The following is a 20,468-nucleotide window of genomic DNA, read 5'->3' on the forward strand; positions in this document are numbered from 1 at the left end:
GATTTGAAACTGTGAAATTTGTGTTAAGTTTGACGTTATCGGTGATGCATGGTCTTTAGTGCGGTTATATTCCATTAGTTTACTTGGCCTACCAGGAGCCGGATTAGATGTCTTTATAGATTCAGCCGTTTTTAGAGCAGCTGTCAGGTAATCATTTTTGAGAGTGGAGTTCATAAGAGAGTCATTTGTTTGAACACTTCCGATTTGTTGAGCCTGATATGTCTTGAAGGATTCTCTAATTTCTTCTCTTAGATCTTCGATGGATATTTGGGCTGCTGAGAGTCCAGGATTATAAGGACCGATTAGGTTGATGGCAGCAGACGAGTTGTTATCCTTGAACATGGTCGTCCTTAACGCTGGCGCTATGATTTTATTCACATCACGGAAGGACGATACTTCACTCAGAGCAGTAGTTTGCTTAGACAAGGCCACCAAGGTGTCTAAAGGTTCATATAGTGGTACTAATTGAGGTATCATGTCTGTTGTGTTAGACGCATCTGTTCTCTTTATAGTTTTTGACTGAATTGTAACGTATTTACGTCTCTTTGGTCTTAACTTTTTGGAATTACCTTGATTAGTTGATTTGACTTAATTCATTCTGCCATCTTTAGGAGGTATGAGATTAGAGCCTGTTATTAGTTCGCCACTGTTCGGCCCAAAGAGGTCAAATATATTTCTCTTTGCCTGCAGCGGATCAATTGTATCGGTTGAGATTCCTGTTGTCAAGTTGGGTTGAGCTTCCCCAATCGATTGTTGGTTTTCAGACAATTGATCAACTGGTCTCAAGACATTCGTAGCAACATGTGGCGGGGAGGATTCTTCAGATTCCACAATGTGTATTTCAGGTTCTTTTACCAATTCAAGATCACTACCTGCTGGTGTGCGACTCAGTCTTTCTGTGACGTAAATTGTTTTTTCCGTAATGTCCCATCTGGTGTTAGAGGTGTTCTGTTCTTTCAGTTTGTGTTCAGGCGTCAGTCCCGCCTCTAGGAGCTTTTCAAGCAACTTTGTTTGCTGGGTCACCTTATTGTCTAAAACTTCATACAACTTTGCTATTGGCAATAGAGCTGTGTTCATTGCACTTATTGTATTGTTCAGGGCCAGAGCCTCTGGAAACGAGAAACGCTTTGATTGTGCCTTTTGAATGAAGAAATCAGATTCACGGGTTACTTCTCGAAATCTCGTCCGCTGTGGAGTTGGTGCTATGAAAGAAGGAGATTCATCAACCATTTGGGTATCTGATCGCGTTGAAAGGTTTAACTGACGGGGATCATTTTCATGATTGCAATTGCAGGCTGGATCTTGTAGGTTTGCCACGGCTTGTTCTGATTTTTCAAGTAAGCTCCGCGTGTGTTCTTCCTGCAACTGGATAAGATCCCCTGAGTTTGAACAGATGTAAAATATGTCAGCTTCTGGAATTTCAGAGCTAGACGATGTATCTATAAAATCAAAGGCCTCATGGTCGATGTTGCCCGTCATGGTTAGACATTCACAAGCTTTCCGCAGCTTTATGTGTGCTTCAACTGAGCATATAACAGGTTCCATAATTTGGGAAATCATTTCTGCGGGTTTAGCTCCATCGCACTCACCAGGTTTTTCTGTTTTATTAGTACATTCTTTTTCTAATTCGCTCGTGGCTATTGAACCTTGCTGGATGTCAATTGGAAGTAGTTCTCTCGAAATGGCGACTGATTCCAATGTGAGGTCAGTTACTTCAATCGATTTCCCCAACCCAGTGATTTTCTCTTTTACTGGGGATTCTTTTTTATTCAGGCAGCCGTCTCCTATTTTGCTCATGATTGTTGACCTCTGCTGCTGTTCAGCTGGAAGTAATTCAGTTGCAATTGCGGCTGATTCTAACGTAGTATCTGTTAGCTCTGTCGATACCCTCAGTTCATTAGTTTTCAAATCAGACATCCTAAGAGCTGTTTTAGATAGTTATTCGATTATTAGTTGGCTGCAGGTTGGAATCAGGTAAAGTATTCACTGTTATAGTTTGTATTTTAACACTCTCTTGATTAGGTTCTGGGGTTTCGGTACCTTCAGAAGTCAATTCGGGGGTTGTGTGAACAAGAGTTTGCATGACAGAGTTATAAGAAATAGAGAGCAGCTGCTGTCTCGACAAAATTGTCTGGGCACCTGGCGCTTGACTTGGTTCAATAAAAGCATTCGCTCCTGCTTGAGAGTCAATATCGTAGTAGGAACGAATATCAGCTGATAACGATAGGGTGCAGCGTAATTTAACACTCGCGGTACCCGGCCGTTGTAATGCTGATTTGGTCAGAGAGCGCTTTGGTGCATCAGATTGGGCTTTAGTCGGCATGGATGACAACCCCGCCATCAAAGGCATACCAGATTTCAACGTGAATTTCTTTGCTGTCATAGTTTTTTGTACGTTAATTTAGCAAGAATATACAATTTAGATAAATTATATTTTTAACTTCACAACTAAAAAAGAGCTTAAATGCTCCGAGAAAATCACACAAAAAATAAAATTAAAAAAAAGTAGAATGAATGATGCAAAGGACTAATTAACTGTTGTAACTCAAAAAAAAAAAGAGAAGAATAAAAATACAGTTTAAGCTGCAAGCTAGCACGCTAGACAGCTAGAAATTACCACCACACAACCACCGCACTTGCTCCACTGCGCGCGCGCCAATGCGCGGGTACGTGGACTAAATAGGAGGCGGGTTCACGGGTCTGCAACAAAAAATGAACAAGAAAGGGTAGCTGTTACCGGCTGTTACCAGTCCATTGGTAGTTCAGTAGAGTCGTTTTCAAAAGCAACACTGTTTGGTTGGTAAGTTCGTTTGTACCCAGCATCAGCAGCCAATCAGAGACAACGCAGGCAGCTCGTCGCACCCGAAGCACGGCAGCTGCAAGAACAGTACTCCGTATCAACAGGCAGCGAAGAGCAGGACAGCTAGACAGTACCACCACACTTAACCACCACACTTGCTCCACTGCGCGTGCGCCAAAGCGCGGGTACGTGTACTAAATAGGAGGCGGGTTCACGGGTCCAGCATCAGCAGCCAATCACAGACAACGCAGGCAGCTCGTCACGGCAGCTGCAAAAACAGTTCTCCGTATCAACAGGCAGCGAAGAGCAGGACAGCTAGACAGTACCACCACACTTAACCACCGCACTTGCTCCACTGCGCACCCATCAATCTATGATTTCTTTTTAAAATCTCTGCCCCGCCAGTGTTTCCTCTTCCTCGATTGCCTTTAAGAAATAGGATAGGATTTGCTTGAGAGGAAGGAAATGTCCCCTGTGTGCTCCTCGCTGCAGAGGTGTTTGTTGATTCCCCCATACTTTACGCAGTGATCAATACCACCCACAGCTGATCTATCGCATGTATCCGGTATTACCGCATGGGGGCAGTTTTTCAGCCTGCCTGCCGTAGCACAATGCTGAGCAAGATGACTGGTCACGCGGTTTCCCTGCTGTGCGCTAGATGCCTCCTTGCAGTCTTGATCCAGTCAAAGGCAGTGTGTCCAGAACAATGCATCTACCTCGACTCTTAGAATGAGGGTAATAGTTGGGCATGGCCACATGGAACATGTGGTGAAATGTTTTCTTGGGCATCTGATCAATAGCATTTAATGGGGCAGACTGGAATCAAGACGAAGCCATTGTGGGCAGAAATATGTTTAACAGCATCTTGTCCTCATTACGAGGTTGCTGATCCGGTAACAACGGTGCCGGTAAGCTACCGGCACTGTTGTTACCGGACAGGCAAACTACGCGTTCTACTCTCGGGTGCCTTCCCACCCGCCAGGTCTGATCTGCCGGGCGGAACGGCACCCGCTCGCAGACCTTGACGAATGCTCCGGCATCATTCATGTATGGTGCCGGTGCATCAGTACTCCCCATTCCCATTGAGTCCAATGGGACTCAAATGGGAATGGGGAGTCATTTTTTCCGGCACCCGGGAATGGGCATTTACCAGGTCCGCCGGGGCAGTAATACTGCAGTAATTGCCCATTCCGGGGCGCCGGAAAAAAAATGACTCAGTCGGCAGCCTTGCCTTTATGTACTGGCACAGCTACCGCCAGGGTCATAATGACCCCCAAAGTCATGGTTCCATGTCATTTCATCGCCTGCCTTCTCATCCCCATGCTTTTTAACGTGCACATTCCATCGAATGTGCTCATGGTTTTTTTTTTTTGCGGGAGGGGGAACCCCCTCAAAACCCCCCTCCCACACTTATTTTTTGTCATTGCCCACCCGCCCAAACCCTTATCTGCCGTTTGCCACCACCCCTTAAAAAATTCGATGAGCACATTCGATGGAATGTGCACTTTGAAAAGCCTGGGGATGAAAAGGCAGGCGATGAAAGGACTTCGTACCAAAGTCACTTCACCAGCTCAACTAGAACTCTGAAGAGGGCAACATGGCAGATCCACATTTAATACAAGAAAGAAGGAACGAAAAGGGATGTATACTGTAGGGGCCTTACCTGGGTGCAGGGTGCTGCGGGCATTGCATGTGGCAGGAGTGTCGGGTCCGTCACCTGTAGTGCTGTGTTTACTAGTGCAATTATGAAATAAAATAAAGAATTGCAAAGCGTTAGCTGTGCATGAGCCTTTTCACGTGGGACAATGCACTGCAGCCAGGCTTCTGTTTAGACCCCTGTGTGGTGTGAACAGTCTTCTTCCTGCATATAGCCGGCAGGAGGGTACCCTGGCCATACGGCGAGGCGATATCCCAGAGGCGAGGCACTCTGCGATGCACTTTGCACATCCCTGGCAGACGCCACAATGCAGTGCTCGAGGGCCCAGCTGCTCGCGCCGAGTCTTTGGTGCGCGCAGTTGTACCTTTTTGTGAATGTGCCCTTGAGAAAGATGAGTTGTGTGTCCCTGCTTGCGAGTACAGTGAGCGCACACAAGTCAGGGAAATGGTTTAAGAATTCTTCCGATGTTAGGCAAGCGTTCCAGGTTTGCCAGGCCCAGCCTAGCTTTTCACACTTGCAATGCCATTAGCGTGAGTTGCATTCACCTGGGGGATTGCAACGGATCTGGTACAACTTGTCGCATCTGCTATTTTGATGCATTTATTTTCTGCGCCATGAGGCATGTGTTGACTGTTTAAGTTTGAACGTGATTAGGGACTGATATTTTATTAAATACAGGAATGCTTGTTTTAGATGTTCCAAACTGGAGCTCTGGAAAGGTTTTATGGCTGGGGACGATCTTAATATTATGTATTATGGTGTTAACTGTTGTGATTATTTGATGGAAATATTTTATGAACTTGGCGTATGAATTGGATCTGTTTCTTTCTTATTTGGGTTTTATGAAGTATATGATGTTATTTATATTGGAAATATCTTATGATGGAGATTGTACAAAGTCATTATTTGATTATATGTGCACTAAATAAATAAATACTGAATTTTTCATAGGGGTGGCAGCCCCCCCAAAACCCCTCCTATGCCCCCACTACCCTAGAAATCTACAATAAACGTTTCCTTACCCCGCCCCACCTAGAAATTGCCACGAAAATCATGGCAAAACGGGCATTCAGCATTGAGACAGGTGGGCGAGTAACACCTGTTATTTACAGTCGATGAGATATGCGGTAACACACTCCATGTAAAAACATAAGCTATTAAAATGAATCTGTTTTGATGCCTCTCTACCCTTTCACGGATTCTTTATATTTTACTTTACACCTGAAAGTAGCCTGGTGATAGCAGCATGAGTGCGTGACATTGAACGCGAGGCCATTTTGAGTGACTTAACCCGGGTTCTTTTCATTGCCTGCAGGTAGTACATGCCATTCCGCTCCCCTGCCTGCACTAGTGCGGACATCAACCCTAATGATGCAGCCATCTTTGGAGATCAAGCCATTCATGCCATATACTGTCGACAGCAGCTCTGCCGTTGGATTCTTCCCAAACTTCAACACAGTAAGTTGGCCCGATGTGTTTCCTTCTTCTCCTTTCTGCGGGCCATATACCTCTCTAATTGGAAGATCCTTGGCCAAGATGAAATTTAGCAACAGACAACCGGGAACCAAAACCGGAATTCACAATTGTGTGCTTACCACTCTGTTACGTTTGTGCCAGAAAAATAAATGGTATCTCCATTGAGGTAACACATGGGAAAAATAAATTAAGAGACAAAGGGTTGCGTTTTTCATTGGAATGATTCGGTATATCGTTGTTACATCGCCTGTTTTTTTTTTTTTTAGATTGAAAAATATGGGGGTGGCGGGCCGTGGATAAGGGCATATAATGAGTAGGGTGGATGAGGAATACGTAGTAAATAATGAGGGGAGGGGATTTGGGGGAACCCCAAAAATAAAAAAAGAAACACATTTCGGTTCGATTTTTTGGCAACAAAACTGTCAGAAAAATACTCCTCGAAAAAAAAAAACAGGCGATGTAAGAACATAGACCCAAAGATTCAATATAATTGCTGTTTGCTATATCATTTCATTCGGCGGCACATGTCTCTGCCACTGGGAGATCTGGAAGCTTCTGGTGCCTGCCTGTCCATCGCAGGAGTCAACCTTGGATCTACACTTGAATTGCAAAAAGAGCACATGCTTAGGTTCATAGGAATTTCTCAGAATTGCAACTGCCTCATTTTACATCGTTTGTGCCAAAGCAAGGAGATGTAATTTTCATAACGGTCTGATCCCACCCAAAAGGAACAGAACACTTCATAGAAACAACAACACTCCTGGTCAGGTCCCCGGAACTTTATTAAACACGTCTACACTTTGTTAAAGGATGGCATGCTGCTGACGGTGAGATGGCAACCACTCTCATTACCATTACCAGCGTAGTAGAATGTTCCCCTTATCTATGGACGAGAAGAATAGAGGCATTGAATTTGACCCCTGGATAGCATTTGCTTTCTCTGAGGGTTTCCCTACTTTCAAAAAAAGACGTTCTGATCCTAGGTCAGCCCCTTGTCTCCGCACCTCTGTGTTCACCTTGCCCAGCTCAAGCATGACACTGGGTTTACCTCACCACGAGAGCAGTGCCAAAAGATGTTTTAGATTCCATTGACTTTTGTCTTTGAGTCATACTCTAAATGCCTGATTCACAGAATGTTTTCCTATGGAATTGCGCCATTATAAAACACTTATCAGGCCCTTCGTATTTGCTGGTGTAATGCATGTTTTTCCCTGTGAAATGTGTTTTCATCTTTTTTGTGCTTTGGCATACCAGGATTCCTAGATTGGCCAAACACCTGCTCTATATGGTACTTTTTTGATGAGCTGTTACAGTAAGAATCATACTTGTCTCAAACTTGTTAATTACATTGCTACATTCCTCCAAACTCTTCAACCACAGGCTTTCTTTTTCGCCCGCACACAGCCACTTCCTACCAAACAACCCTGGTGGGAATCCAACTGACAGAATGTGCAATGTTTTCCTATATCCACATCATTTCCATGAGGGTGCTGTATCTCTCCAAAGCGAGTGGTTAACAAGACTAATTGCGCAGCCACTTTAATCAAATGGTTTGTTCTATTAGACCATACCCATTACAATGTTATAATACTCCTTTGTGATATTTTATAAAATATTTTGCAAGAAATTCTCAGTTTCATGCTAAATGCTCTCGCTGTGCGCTGGGCTGTATTGTGTTACAGCTTTTTTGCTAAACTTTGAATCCCGCTGTGCCCCGCGCTGTACTGTTTTTGATTTTGACAGCGCCCAGTGACTGCATTGTGTTAATCCGCTCCTGCTGTGCCTGTCTTGCTCCCCTCACCTGCTTCCCCCCGCCCACCCTTCTCTCACTCCATTCCCTCCCCCACACCCCCTGTCTTTCTCCTCTTCACCCTCTTCCACAACACCTATGGGGCTCTCTGTTTCTCCCATCTTCTGTAATTGTCTCTCCATTGACTATCCCTCCCTTCTCACTAAGTCTGGTAGCAGGAAGTTCAAAAAGGATATCTTGGTCTCAAACCCTGGTCTCCCTATTGCTGACATCTACACCAACGCCTTCTCCAGACAGATCCTCACCGACATCCTCTTGGTCGTTCCTTCGCCTGACCTTTGGACCCCTCATATGGTATCTGTGCTCTCTCCTATCTCTTCTTCCCTGATTAATGGTGGTACCTGGTGGGAGGCCCTCTTAATATACACTTTTTGATAAACCAGCATTTCTCCAGGATGGACTGGAGTGTCGGTGCAGCATGGTCGAATGGGATGCTAGCGACGGCATGATCACTTGGAACGGCAGAACCTGCTTAGCAAACCACTGGGTGCTCCATTGTGGCAAGAGGGAATGATAATTTAAAGGTATGCATTGGACAGTCTCTGCCCTGTATCTACAGGGCAGACCCCACCCATAAAAGGAGAAGGAACAGAGCGTCCAATTGGGCTGACCGAGGATTATGCTCCGAAGACTGAGGCGGTGCTGCAGGATTAAGCCACTCATCCACAAGTGGCTGGAAGGCTACCATGGGGTCCTTAATGAGACCCTTGTGGCCACACTAGCCCATGGATGAGGCAGGCTCATGCCCTGAGGAGTTGCTGAGATTCCAACCGCACATTGATCACATAGCACTAGCTCTACCTTCTGTTCTGCCCAGAGACGTTTTTATGGGAGGGCAAAAAGGGCACTTGCCCAGGGCCCCCACCTTGGAGGGGGCCCCAAAAGGCTGCCTGATCTAAAGAAGTACGACTCCCCTTGTTCACCAGACAATAGCACACATCATGATATATTATGGCATGGTGCTCAGGCTCTAAACCTATTGCCTGCTTGTTTTGGCAAGTACATTCTGCCTCGATCAATTCATCATGTAATGCTTTCTGTGTTCACTGTGGTATATATACATTGTGTGTTCCTTGCGGCACAACTCATGTGGCATTCTTTGCTTCCTGTGGGGAATTATGTTGATCATGTGCAATAGCCACATTTGAAATGCATACTGGTAAATTGACTGCCACAATGGTTCACAAGTTAGCTCAGTGTGTTAAGCCCTCAATGCAGAGATATGTGTTCCTATGCTAGACTAGAATAGCACATTCCTGTAAGGCTGGCTGAGCCTTTCGTATGTCTGAAGTTTATAAACCCACCTGCATATGTACTTGGTCTTGCAGCACAACAGGTGCTATTATCAGCAATGTACCTGCACCAGGTAGGGGTTAACATGTCATCCTTATGGTGAAGGTCTAGACATTGGTTTGTTCAGATGGAGTATTGTAAAACCTAGGCAATCACCGCCAACAATGAGCATAAACTGTTAGTCCAAGAGATTAAGAAGTATCAACATTTGGAACCGAAGCACTAATATCCTGGCTTTGCCAGCAGACAATACAGTGATCCCTTGGATTTTAACCTTCAATGTGTACATTTCCTTGGCGCAGTGAAGCTGGGACTTACTCGTTTTCGTTTGTACCTTCTTAGTGGCCCTACACTGGTAGTATAGCCACACCTCCCAGACACCTGCAGCCTTGGTGTACTCTTCACTTCTTTCTGACATACAAGCACTGTGGACTTGTGACTTATTCTGCCAAATTGTGTCTTTGTATTGCTTTTAGTCTGAGGTTACCAGAAGGGACAGGTGGCGCTTGAGACACTGAAAGACAATACACAACACGTCACTGTGTGTGTGTGTGTGTGTGTGTGTGTGTAAAGTAAACGAGCACTGGTTTAATCCCCATGGCTTCACCCATGCATACTGCACATTCACTACAAGTTCGAAATGGAGACAGAGGCACGTCTTTCATCCGCATGGTCGCATTTCACCCTCCCAATAGGCCGCTGCTTGTTCCTAGTACTGGCTATTGAGGAACCCTTTTCCAGCTTTCCCACACCAGCTCGTTTCAGCCATGCTGCTGTGCGCGATGTGTCGCATCCATCCATGACATTCCCTCTGCTTTCGTAACAAAACACCAACCACAGAGGCCGCGGCCTGAATCCAATGCAGACGGTTGTTTACTTGTACACTTGCAAAGACCATCACAGTTTGGAGGGAGAGCTATTGATTTTTGTCTTTTTAACTAAAGAGAAAAGCAATTGATGCGAGGTCTTTTCTCGGAGAGCTGAGATCATTCTCAAAGCCTTGCAGCACGTGTCCTGGAAATGGCGTTTGCTAAGTGTTGCTAAGGCGGCCATGCTTCGTTGTGTGGTCATTGTCTGTGGACCCAAGCCTCGACCCTTAAGTGCAAGGATAATGGCTTGCATTTACTGGTAACTTGCTATCTAAATTGCTGTCGCTTTTGTTCCTCGTTTGTGAAGCTGGTAAATGTATTTTTTTTTATATTTCTTTTTAAATCACCCAAAGTTGTACACTTTCACATTACTTTACTTTTTACATTACATTACTGACACACCCCTTATCTGTAGCGCTGAATGTTACCATCGGTCCCATTTCAGTACAGTCCAGTGGAGTGGAGTAACTTTGTTGAAAATGTTGGGGGGGGTATGGCATCTAAAGGAAACGGTCCCCCAGCGAAATGAGGGGGCAAAATGGTGTGCTATGAAAGTTGGGGGGGACAAGCACCCTTGCCCCTCCTACAATTACGCCCATGGTACTGTCTAAGCTCTAGCTCATTGGTGCCAGCGATTTGCCAACTTTTCTCATGCCCTATACATGGGTGAGGCAATCGACTGGATTACGCACTGCATGCCAAACATTCCATGATTTTATTTTTAAATGTTTTTATTGGCATTTATTTAATTACAACCATAAATCCCAGACATTCCATGATGTGTGCAATGCTGCAAGAGGCATGGAGACATGCATGAATGTCTGGGATTTCTATAGTGCATACCTAGCAGCAAGCAACAGGGCGCTGTAGTAAAAAGGGAGAGACTATATGAAGAGGAGGAGCGGGAGAGCCATGGGAGGGAGGTCAGGAGAGTGCAAAGGAGGAGGAGAGTGGCCGGGTATCCTTGCTCTTCCCCGAGTGCCATTTTCAGGCAGGCTGTGGAAAAGTTCATGGTCACAAACTGTGCGAGCGTATTGACTCTGCGTACCACAGAGGGCGCCAGAGGACACTGCTGGAAATGGCTATATAAAGCATACAGAAAAGTAGAGTCCGTTGACTATGTCAAGGCTTGTTTTATTAATAATGGGTTTTAGTGTCATGCATCTGGCACCAGAGACTGCTCCTGATATACCAAGACAGTCTGGGGGCTGATGGAAGAGTTAATGTCTAGTTAAAAGGTCCAAAGGTAGAGAGGATAGTCAAGGTGATGGCTCAGTGACCTAATCTACGGAGTTGGTGGTGTCTTTAGCCAATATGAAATTCATCTAGGCTGGTCCAAGGCGGTGGGATTTTGACAAAGTGATCCAGAATGAGGAGCTTTGGTAATACAGATTCTAGCACCCCTGTTTTTGTTTATACATTTAAATATATGCACACACACATACAAATATTCAAGGAAAAAACGTTTGTTGCAGGGACTTTATGGTGAGAACGTAACTCAACAAGACCCCTGAATTTCAGCTAAGGCACCTTAACTTTGCAGTCCCTGTTGTACAGCCTATGACCACAATGATAACATCACAGATGACATCTCCGGTGATATCATGGAAGATATCACTGATGCAATCACTGGTGACATCACTGTTTACATCATATATAACACTGCTGATTTAATCTGTAATGGCATCAGACATAATATAATTAATGACTTAGGTAATAAAAGCTTTAATTAACCAAATAACAACTTCGCCATGGCCAAGGATATGGACACTGTGCATGGTTGAAGGCCATGGCTAGTGGGTGGTTAGTCTTGTAAAATATACATTGGGCATAGCCAAAGGCTGTGGCCAATGCCTCTTAATGTTTTATAATAAACAGAGGGGATGGCCAAAGGGCGTGGCCACTGGCCATGACTAAAGGCCATGTCCAGTTGCTGGTTAGTTTTGTGAAATTCGGCCGTGAACACTGGCTATGGATGAAGGCCATGGATAGTGGCCCCTTAATGTAGTAAAGTATATAGTGGGCATGGCCAAAGACCATGGGCACTGGCCATACCCAGTTAGTGTTGTAATGTAATCAGAGATTCCATCAGTGATGTCATAGATGATGTAATGGGCCATAGGCTGCACAACAGGGTGCATGAAGTTAAGGTGGCTTCAGCTGAATGTCAAGGGGTTTGTTGCATTAAGTTTTCACCTGAACGTCCCTGCAAATAAACTTTTTACTTGAATTTCAAAGGTTTTGTTATTCCATAGATTTTTTCCGCACCACTAGCCATGCCCACAGTGTATTTTAGAACACTACCAGACCACCAGCCATGGGCATTGGTCATGGCCAGTGTGCACGGATGTATATTTTGAAACACAGCAACCAATCGCTCAAAGACATTCATCAATCACAGACTGATTTTGACCTGATACCCTAGGTTCCCTAGGGGATACCCTGATACCCTAGGGTCTGACGCGCACAATAAATAAATAGACAAACCTGTTTTGACATTGGTATTGTTATGCATAAAAGATAGCAGGCTTTGAGAATTGTCAATTTTGAAACACTACCAGACCACTAGCGATGGCCTTCGGCAATGACCAGTGGGCGCAGCCTTTAGCTGTTTCCACTGTCCATTTTAAAGCACTACCAGACCACTAGCCACAGCCTTTGGCCGTGTCCACTGGATATTTTAGAACACTGCCAGAACACCAGCCCTGGCCTTTGGCCATGCCCATTCTATATTTTAAAACACCTGCAAGCCATCGCTCAATGATGTTCATCAATCACAGACTGAATCTGACCTGTTTTGATAGTAGTATTGTTATGTATAAAAGATGGCACGTTTTGAGAACTGTTATTTTAGGCAATGCACAGTAAGATTACATTATTTGCCAAGGATCACACACTTTGGTTAAGCAGCGTGCTACAAGCCCCTTGCTTTATGGCCGGTCTCTTGATGAGTGTTGTGATACATCGCACAGCCCCAACTAACCAATTTAAACAGCACGGCAAAGGGAAAAAAAGGACTGGCTTCAAGAATAACTTATACCGAGGTACTCTTGCCCCCATAGCGAAAATCAAAAGCTGGCACCCATGATTATGCACACAGTAAGTGAACATATATCTTAAAGTGAAATATACAAATCTAGTTCAATTGGCCTTCCCCTTCTAAGAAAGTGTGCAAGACAAAATAGCATTGGATTAAAAAAAAAGGTAATGATCCCCAGAAAAGTAACCTGAGAGGAAATGTCCCAATAAATATGCTGGCCAAGTATAAAAGGTGCTCACCTTTTACACCCAGCAATCTGTGGTGAAATATTCCATAGAAAACAAAATCCCAATATGAGACAAGTGCTTGTGGTCTTGTGGGTGCGCTTCTGTACTGGGCACATGACAACCTGAGTAAAATCCTGGTAGCCAAATACTTGAGCAAACATTGCCAATCTAAAAAAACCAAGGGTTTCCGTCCACACTGTGAATAACCATTACGCTGTCGCACCACATGTGTCCTTTACTTGTGCCCTGAAATGCAGTCACATTCAGGGAAAAATAACTGCACCAGTGTCAGAATTGCAACCTATTTTGCCATATCCTGTGCAAATAGTCATGACATACTTGCCCTCTCATCATTTCCCCTCTTCACCCCCATGTCTGGTGTTCAACAATACTCTGCTTTATAAAGGTAACTTGAAAAGTACACATACCATGGTGTCACTCAAATATATAACTCCTTACAGAACTATGTTAGGTAAAAAGGTTTACAATTGTGGCATAAAACCCCCCATTTAAGAGACTACAAATACCATAATTCAGTTCAGCAAAAGGCAGAACATGATCTTTCAGAGCTCTCACATAGCACTGGAAACATAGATCTTTAAACCATACTGGGGCATATTATATGTGTATATAACAAAATGTTATTCTAGTTTGCCTTCCACCTGCAAGATGGATTTGCAATTCTCTTTGTCTTTTCAGCTCCATACCCAGAGATACCTGCTCTTTTCAAGTGTGTCTCATAGCAGCTTGACCTTTAGAGTGCAATGCTTACAAGGACTCAGAGTAGCAGTTTATAAAAAAATAATGTGGATGCCGAGTGTTTTCTTAGTGTGTTATGCAATATCTAAAACTAAGAAAACACGTGGCATCTGGGACTGTGGCTTTCTCCCATCTGTGCAGTAACCGGGATGGACCCCTAAGGCCATGTTACTATTAGTGGTCTTCTAACTTGTGCTTATTTTTTAGGCAACATGGCCTGAGGGGGCTGGCCGCCTCCTTGTTAAGAAGGGTCGGTGACGGTTACTGCATGGATGGGAGTGCCAGATGCCTATCGCGCCACTGGCCATGGTCAGTAATATTTCACCACTGATGTCACTGTAAAAATATCTATATATATCTTTTTTAACTTTTTTTATAGTCACTGGTACAGAATTATAGATACCTTCGCTATCTGTAGGCATTACAGCCGCGAATATTGGAAAAGCTGCAGAAAAAAAGACTTCCCTGCCACTCCTAGCCTTCACCAAGTGTTCCACTCCTCTGTGCCTGCTCCCCACGCACACCCATTATGGCCTCCTAACCTCCCGTGCCCTTTCCCGTAACAACACACGCTGTTTACATGACGCAGTTTGCTTTAAGATGTCAGCTATTCGTGGCTATTCTGTCTGATTGCTGAGGTTAGAGAAAAGCTTTGTTTTGAAAACGCAGTCCCTAGACCCCCTCAGAATCTGGTTTCTCTGCAATTTACCCAGGATATAGCAATCTATTATGGAGAAGGGGGCAACTACTTCCCCATCAAATATTTTAAAAACTGCTGGATAGAATAACCCCAAACTTCAAAAGGATCACAAGTCAACGCTTCGTGCCTAAGTCGTTTCAGAACTGGCCCAAATCTGTCAAGCAGTTTGGGCTTTGTGGTGGAGCATACATTTACCTTTTTGTCTATGGGAAAATGAATGGGGAGTAGGTTGCAACTTTTATTTTTTATTTTTGTTTTTTCTTAATAACTTTTTATTTTTTAACAAATGTCTCCCAAAATGTGCAGTCTGGGAGAGTGGGGGGATACTACAGAACACTGCCGAATCCGTCTCCCGTGTCAAAAGTTATTAGCAATTCATTTTATTTTGAGTTTCTTATGGGAGTCCAACTCACCTTAACTGTAGGGCGGCGACTATACTATATGTGCTGGTAGGCAGCTAGATTTTGAGAGACCAGACTCCTTTGTGTAATGAATGTTATGAACAAGCAGGCACACTGATGCAGGCGAGTCATCAGCAGGCAGAAACTCATTTAACTCCAATCTCTATTACAGGACTGCTGTGTGACAATATTCTCGAAAACATGTCCAAGTATGAAACATGTCTGAGGTTGCTTGTGGTCTCCTGGGATGTGACCTAGCGGTTTGGACTGCACTGTTCATTTCGGGGCAGAATCGAGCCTGATTTGCCTGTGGTTTTTACCCTTCTGCGATGACATAACAAGCTGGAAGCCTATAGTTTGGAGGTCCGCCCGAGTGATTACTGTTGGCTGTGATTAGTTCAGAGGTTTTCCATCCAGCACTCTTCTGTGTTGCATAGCTGCAGACTCATCAGAAAAGCCAGAGAAGTATGTAATTCAGAATTTCAACCAACCTGACAATTATGGGAATTGGTGGCATCCGACCTGGGAAAGCACCCAGTTAGGAGCTGTGGGGAAATCTGGCACTCTCATGTGCTAGTACTTTACTTCAGTGGGGACGTAAGGAAACATGTACGTTTCTACCACTCTTACATCTAACACACTAAAACAATAGTGCACACAGAATAGTTTTAATGTACTATTTTGGCTGTGATTTTTTACCAAATCCTGACCAGCAATATTGCGGCACTGACATCATGTGTTCGCATTATCCCCTCCTCGGTGGATTTCTGTCGCCCATCTACCTATGAAAAGCTTGGAACCATGAAAATCGGGGTCACCATCACGGTTACCGCTGGACCCGTAATGAGCCCCAGTGTCTTTCAGGATGTACCACCTCAACTGTAATAGCAGTGACTGGGTTTCTGGACACAGTCAGTGTTCTGAGTTAGTCCAGTTATACCAATACTGAGGGTAATGGCAGGGCTTGGAGCTGTTCACTTTGTATGCTTCGTTTTCTTTTTTATAATTACGATTTTAAAGGTGGTTTTAATAATTGTTATTTGATGAATTTCTGAATTGTTGATTTTTTTTAGAGCTCCTGTTGTATGTTCTTGTGTCATGTTCGTTAAATTGTAAATGATTAAATATGTTAAAAGTTCATAACTATATAAAATTTCATTTTAAAACAAAGGGGGCAGGTGGCGGACTGCATGTCTGCTGCTCCTAATGTTTATTTCCAAGTAAAATACACACCTCAGTATATACTGCCACAGAGTGTATGAGTGAAGATACACGGGGTGTACGATAATGCTGCTGCAAACAAGCCTACTATGTATGCAATCATTGGAGCCCGGAAGGATGCACTTGCAAACATCCTGCGTACCCAGGGACCTGAGAGGCAAGCACGTGGACATGAAGTCAGACGGCTATAAAAATGCATGTGCTGCAGGCTGCCTTGAGACGTCTTTCTGGGAGGGCAAAAGGGGCACTTGCCCAGGGCCCCCACCTTGGAGGTGGCCCCCACAAGGCTGCCTGATCTAAAGTAAGATTCCATTGTTTACTAGACTTAAATAGCACACGCCAGGAGATTTTATGGCATGCTGCCGAAGTTCTAAACCTATTGCCTGTTTTGACAAGTACATTCTGCCTTGATCAATTAATCATGTAATGCTTTCTGTGTTCACTGTGGAATACATAGTTTGTGTGTTCCGTATGGCGCAGCTTCTGTGGCATTCTTTCATTCTTGTGGGAATTATGTTGATCATGTGCAATAGCCAAAGTTGAAATCCATATTGATACATTGAGTGCCACAATGGTTCAGAAGTTAGCACAGTGTGTTAAGCACTCGTTGCAGAGATATGCGTTCATATGAAAGATTAGAAGAGCACTCCAGCAAGGCTGGCTGAAACTTTCCGATGTCTGAAGTTTATAAACCTACCTGCATATGTACTTGGTTTTGCAGCATAAGAGGTGCTATTATCAGCAATGTTCCTGCACCAGATAGGAGTTGCTATAAAAACTAACATGCCATTCATATGGTGAAGGTCTAGAAATTGGTTGTTCATATGGGGCGTTCTAAAAGCTAGGCAATCCCCTCCAAAGATGAGCATAAACTATTAGTCCAAGAGGTGAATAAAAGACTGTGGGACCAAAGTGTTCATGCTTGTATCCTGGCTTTGCCAGCAGACGATACAGTGATCCTGGTCAAATCATATATCTCTTGCATTCCTGTGCTGTCTTCTGTGAGGTTTGCCTTCTTGCATGCTGGTGGCATCGTTCAGCTCATTACTTGATCTTTCTTCTTATGTAGACCATTTGAGTGGAAGGGGTGGTAGACAGAAGAGAGCGGACCAGATATTGTAGGCATTGGGCAAGCATATTTTAAGGTCTGCTCGTTTGACACAAAAATCATTTTGCTTTTTGTATAAAAGTCAAAGGTTTTTTTTCCACGTTTATGAATGACAATTTCACACAAGCCATTGTTTTGGAAGTATTTCAAGCTTAAAAATACAAAAGACATACCTAGATTTAGGGTCTCATCACGAGTTGGGCGGTAACACCGGTGGTATTTTTGAAAAGGATTAAATCCTTGTAAAATGTGTGCATACTTAATGTGCACTCGATCAAATGTTGTGTAACAACCATGTAAACATAAAGCTTGCAAATGGTTTATAAGAGCAATACTAGTTTACCCGGATGAGGCAATCGTCTATGCATCCTGGCCATTGAGGTGATGCTCATCCAGTCCTGTCTCTTTTCTTTGCATTCTGGGATGTTTAGTGCTGGATTTATGATTGGAAAATGAAAACTCTAAGTTCCAGAATACAAAGAAAAAGAATGAGGACTGGATGATCAGCTCCCAATTGACACAGGGCATGTTGGCATGCAATATGTGGGTTTTAGGTTGCAATCCCACTAGTCCGAATCCAGGGACAAAAATGAAGCAAGCAAATCAATCTCATTTAAGAATCCCTGTCAAGCGTGCAGGTTCCAATTCCTGTCAAATAGCTCCGGTAGCAGACATCAGTGTGCAAACTGTTGGCCAAAGCTACCAAGCCAAGAAAGGCCACTCAGTGGGACAGTGGACCTGGTGCAGCTATTAAAGGTTAGAATACCTGCAGGGTGAAATTCAGCTGTCATGTTTCTGATGTTTCCAAAAGAAGTACAATTGTATTAGGTGATTTGAACCGCTCCTACTGAAAGAACCATTCTTACACCTAAGGTATCATTGGAAAGGGGAAGTGGTCCTTTGGCCTGAGGTCATGTGCAACATGTGAGGGATCTGTAACCCATAAGGTATCATTGGAAAGGGGAAGTGGTCCTTGGCCTGAGGTCATGTGCACCATGTGAGGGATCTGTAACCCATAAGCTATCATTGGAAAGGGGAAGTGGTCCTTTGGCCTGAGGTCATGTGCAACATGTGAGGGATGTATAACCCATAAGCTATCATTGGAAAGAGGTAGTGGTCCTTGGCCTGAGGTCATGTGCACCATGTGAGGGATGTATAACCCATAAGCTATCATTGGAAAGAGGTAGTGGTCCTTGGCCTGAGGTCATGTGCACCATGTGAGGGATGTATAACCCATAAGCTATCATTGGAAAGGGGAAATGGTCCTTTGGCCTGAGATTATATCTTTTAATGACATTCTGTGTACTTCAAGCCAGTTGGAGACACTGGAGAACATTTCTGGGTCAAGGAACCAACAATTCTGGCCCCAGCTGCGATGGCTGGACGAGCACTGTACATTTTCCATTCTTTCCCAGGTGTGCACACGTCTCAGAAGGCCCCACTGCACACAGCAACTGAGCAAATTAGAGTGAGTTTGAAGACAGGCAGCCTGCCAACCAACAAACCAAGAAAGGTGAAATAAGTGCCTACGTGTTTTATAGCCTAGGAAGCTCTGGCTCTGAACCAAAATGGTTATGCCTCTCACAACCATTCGTTAATGAGTGGAGTCCCCAGTCAGCCCCCTCCTCTAATCTGCCGACCTACAATGTACAATACATCTATTTGAGAGGGAGAGAGGGAGCATGACCGTGCCAACGAGAGAAAGTGAAAATGAGAGCTTTCTGGATTCACCAGTGGTGGGAGTATTGGGAAGGTCAGACCATGGTGTGTTTTATGTCTTTGCATTTCCTTGCTATGCCTTTTAATTTTTGGTTATAGCTTCTAGGTTTTGTTGTACCTTGTCAGCCCATTCCCCGCTGCCGGGCTATGCCATGTTATTGTCTTGCTATTTATTGGTATGCCTCATGAGACTAGACTATGCATTGTTAGCATCTGTCAAGTTTTGTCAAGGCAACCTGTGCACAGGGCACAAACTCCGTTTCTGCAAATTGTAATCAATTACCCGGGGCTTCCCTTACAACTGGCACCTCCGCGGTGTTGCAACCGCATCACTACTTAGTGTCCGATTTAGTTGTATGCGGTTCAATCATTGTAGTAGCTAGAGAAGTTAGAGATCCATTGGGCTAGTCTGAAACGTCAATGAACAGCCTTATGCCGAGGGGGACATGGCCATCGCTTTAGTAGATGGCATAGCAGTTGCAGTAAGACCTGCTATTCCACCTTTTGCGCCTCGCAATTGTAAGCACCGTACAATTTCCAGAATTTAAGAACAGTTTGAGTAACTATGAAGGGATTTGTTATTTACCAAATGTGTCACCAATCCCTACCAACACACAGGTATCCGGTTCCCCAGAGCAAAGAAGAAAGCATTGGGGTATGTGCAAAGAGTGCGCGTGTTTTCCTAGACTTGAGGATGGAGGCCAGCATCCCTGAAAAGAGGAGCAGTGTATCCAGAAAGAGTCCCTGCAAGGTTGCAGCGTCTGTTCCTGCTGTGTGGATCTACAGACCACAGTTTTGGTACCTAACACTGCCATCAGGATCAAGATCAAGATCAGGCCCGTTGCCTGCAATGGGGAGTGGATACAATGAGTCCAAACCTGCCCTTTCACTAGGACCCAACATAGCCATGAAATACAAAGGGATAAGCCTTTTAGAGATCGATGAGGAAATGGGATATTTTTGGATGACATGATTTGCTCTTGTTTCTGGGATCGATGGGAAGGAAGGACAAATCTGTTCCACGCATCGTACACTTTTCTAAAAGTCTCTGGCAAAATAATTGTGTTTTTGAGCTAAGGAAGTACAAACTATGGGGAAAGTACAAAATGTCGGCGGTGGAAGTTGACCCCATTGCAGTGAACCACTGTGGTTGGTAATGTAATAAGTGATTTAAAGAGGGGACTGCATGGCCTCTTTATTTCTTGTTTTTTTCTGAATATTTTTTATAACACGCCATCATCAGCATTTACGTAAAACCAATTAATTCATATAAAGACAAACTCCCAATCCATTCCCCAAAGCCGGTTTCCTGCTGCGAGAGGGCTCTCCCTGAGTTTCTAAACAATATTTGGACCCATCCGATGAACCATTGTTGCATGGAAATCCTC

The 20,468-nt window shown here is 44.2% G+C and overlaps 1 protein-coding gene across 7 annotated transcripts in view; it reads left to right on the forward strand.

Moving 5' to 3' along the window:
- Nucleotides 1-20,468, forward strand: part of ZNF385B (zinc finger protein 385B) — a 1,357,263-nt gene that overhangs the window by 914,297 nt on the left and 422,498 nt on the right. For all 7 annotated transcript variants that reach the window (XM_069616089.1, XM_069616087.1, XM_069616088.1 and 4 more), the window contains one exon: nt 5,773-5,915. In XM_069616089.1, the coding sequence (XP_069472190.1) occupies nt 5,773-5,915 (143 nt within the window). The remainder of the gene's footprint in view (nt 1-5,772; nt 5,916-20,468) is intronic.

This window comes from Ambystoma mexicanum, chromosome 9 (assembly GCF_040938575.1).
Source record: "Ambystoma mexicanum isolate Mex_15411 chromosome 9, UKY_AmexF1_1, whole genome shotgun sequence".
NCBI lineage: Eukaryota > Metazoa > Chordata > Amphibia > Caudata > Ambystomatidae > Ambystoma > Ambystoma mexicanum.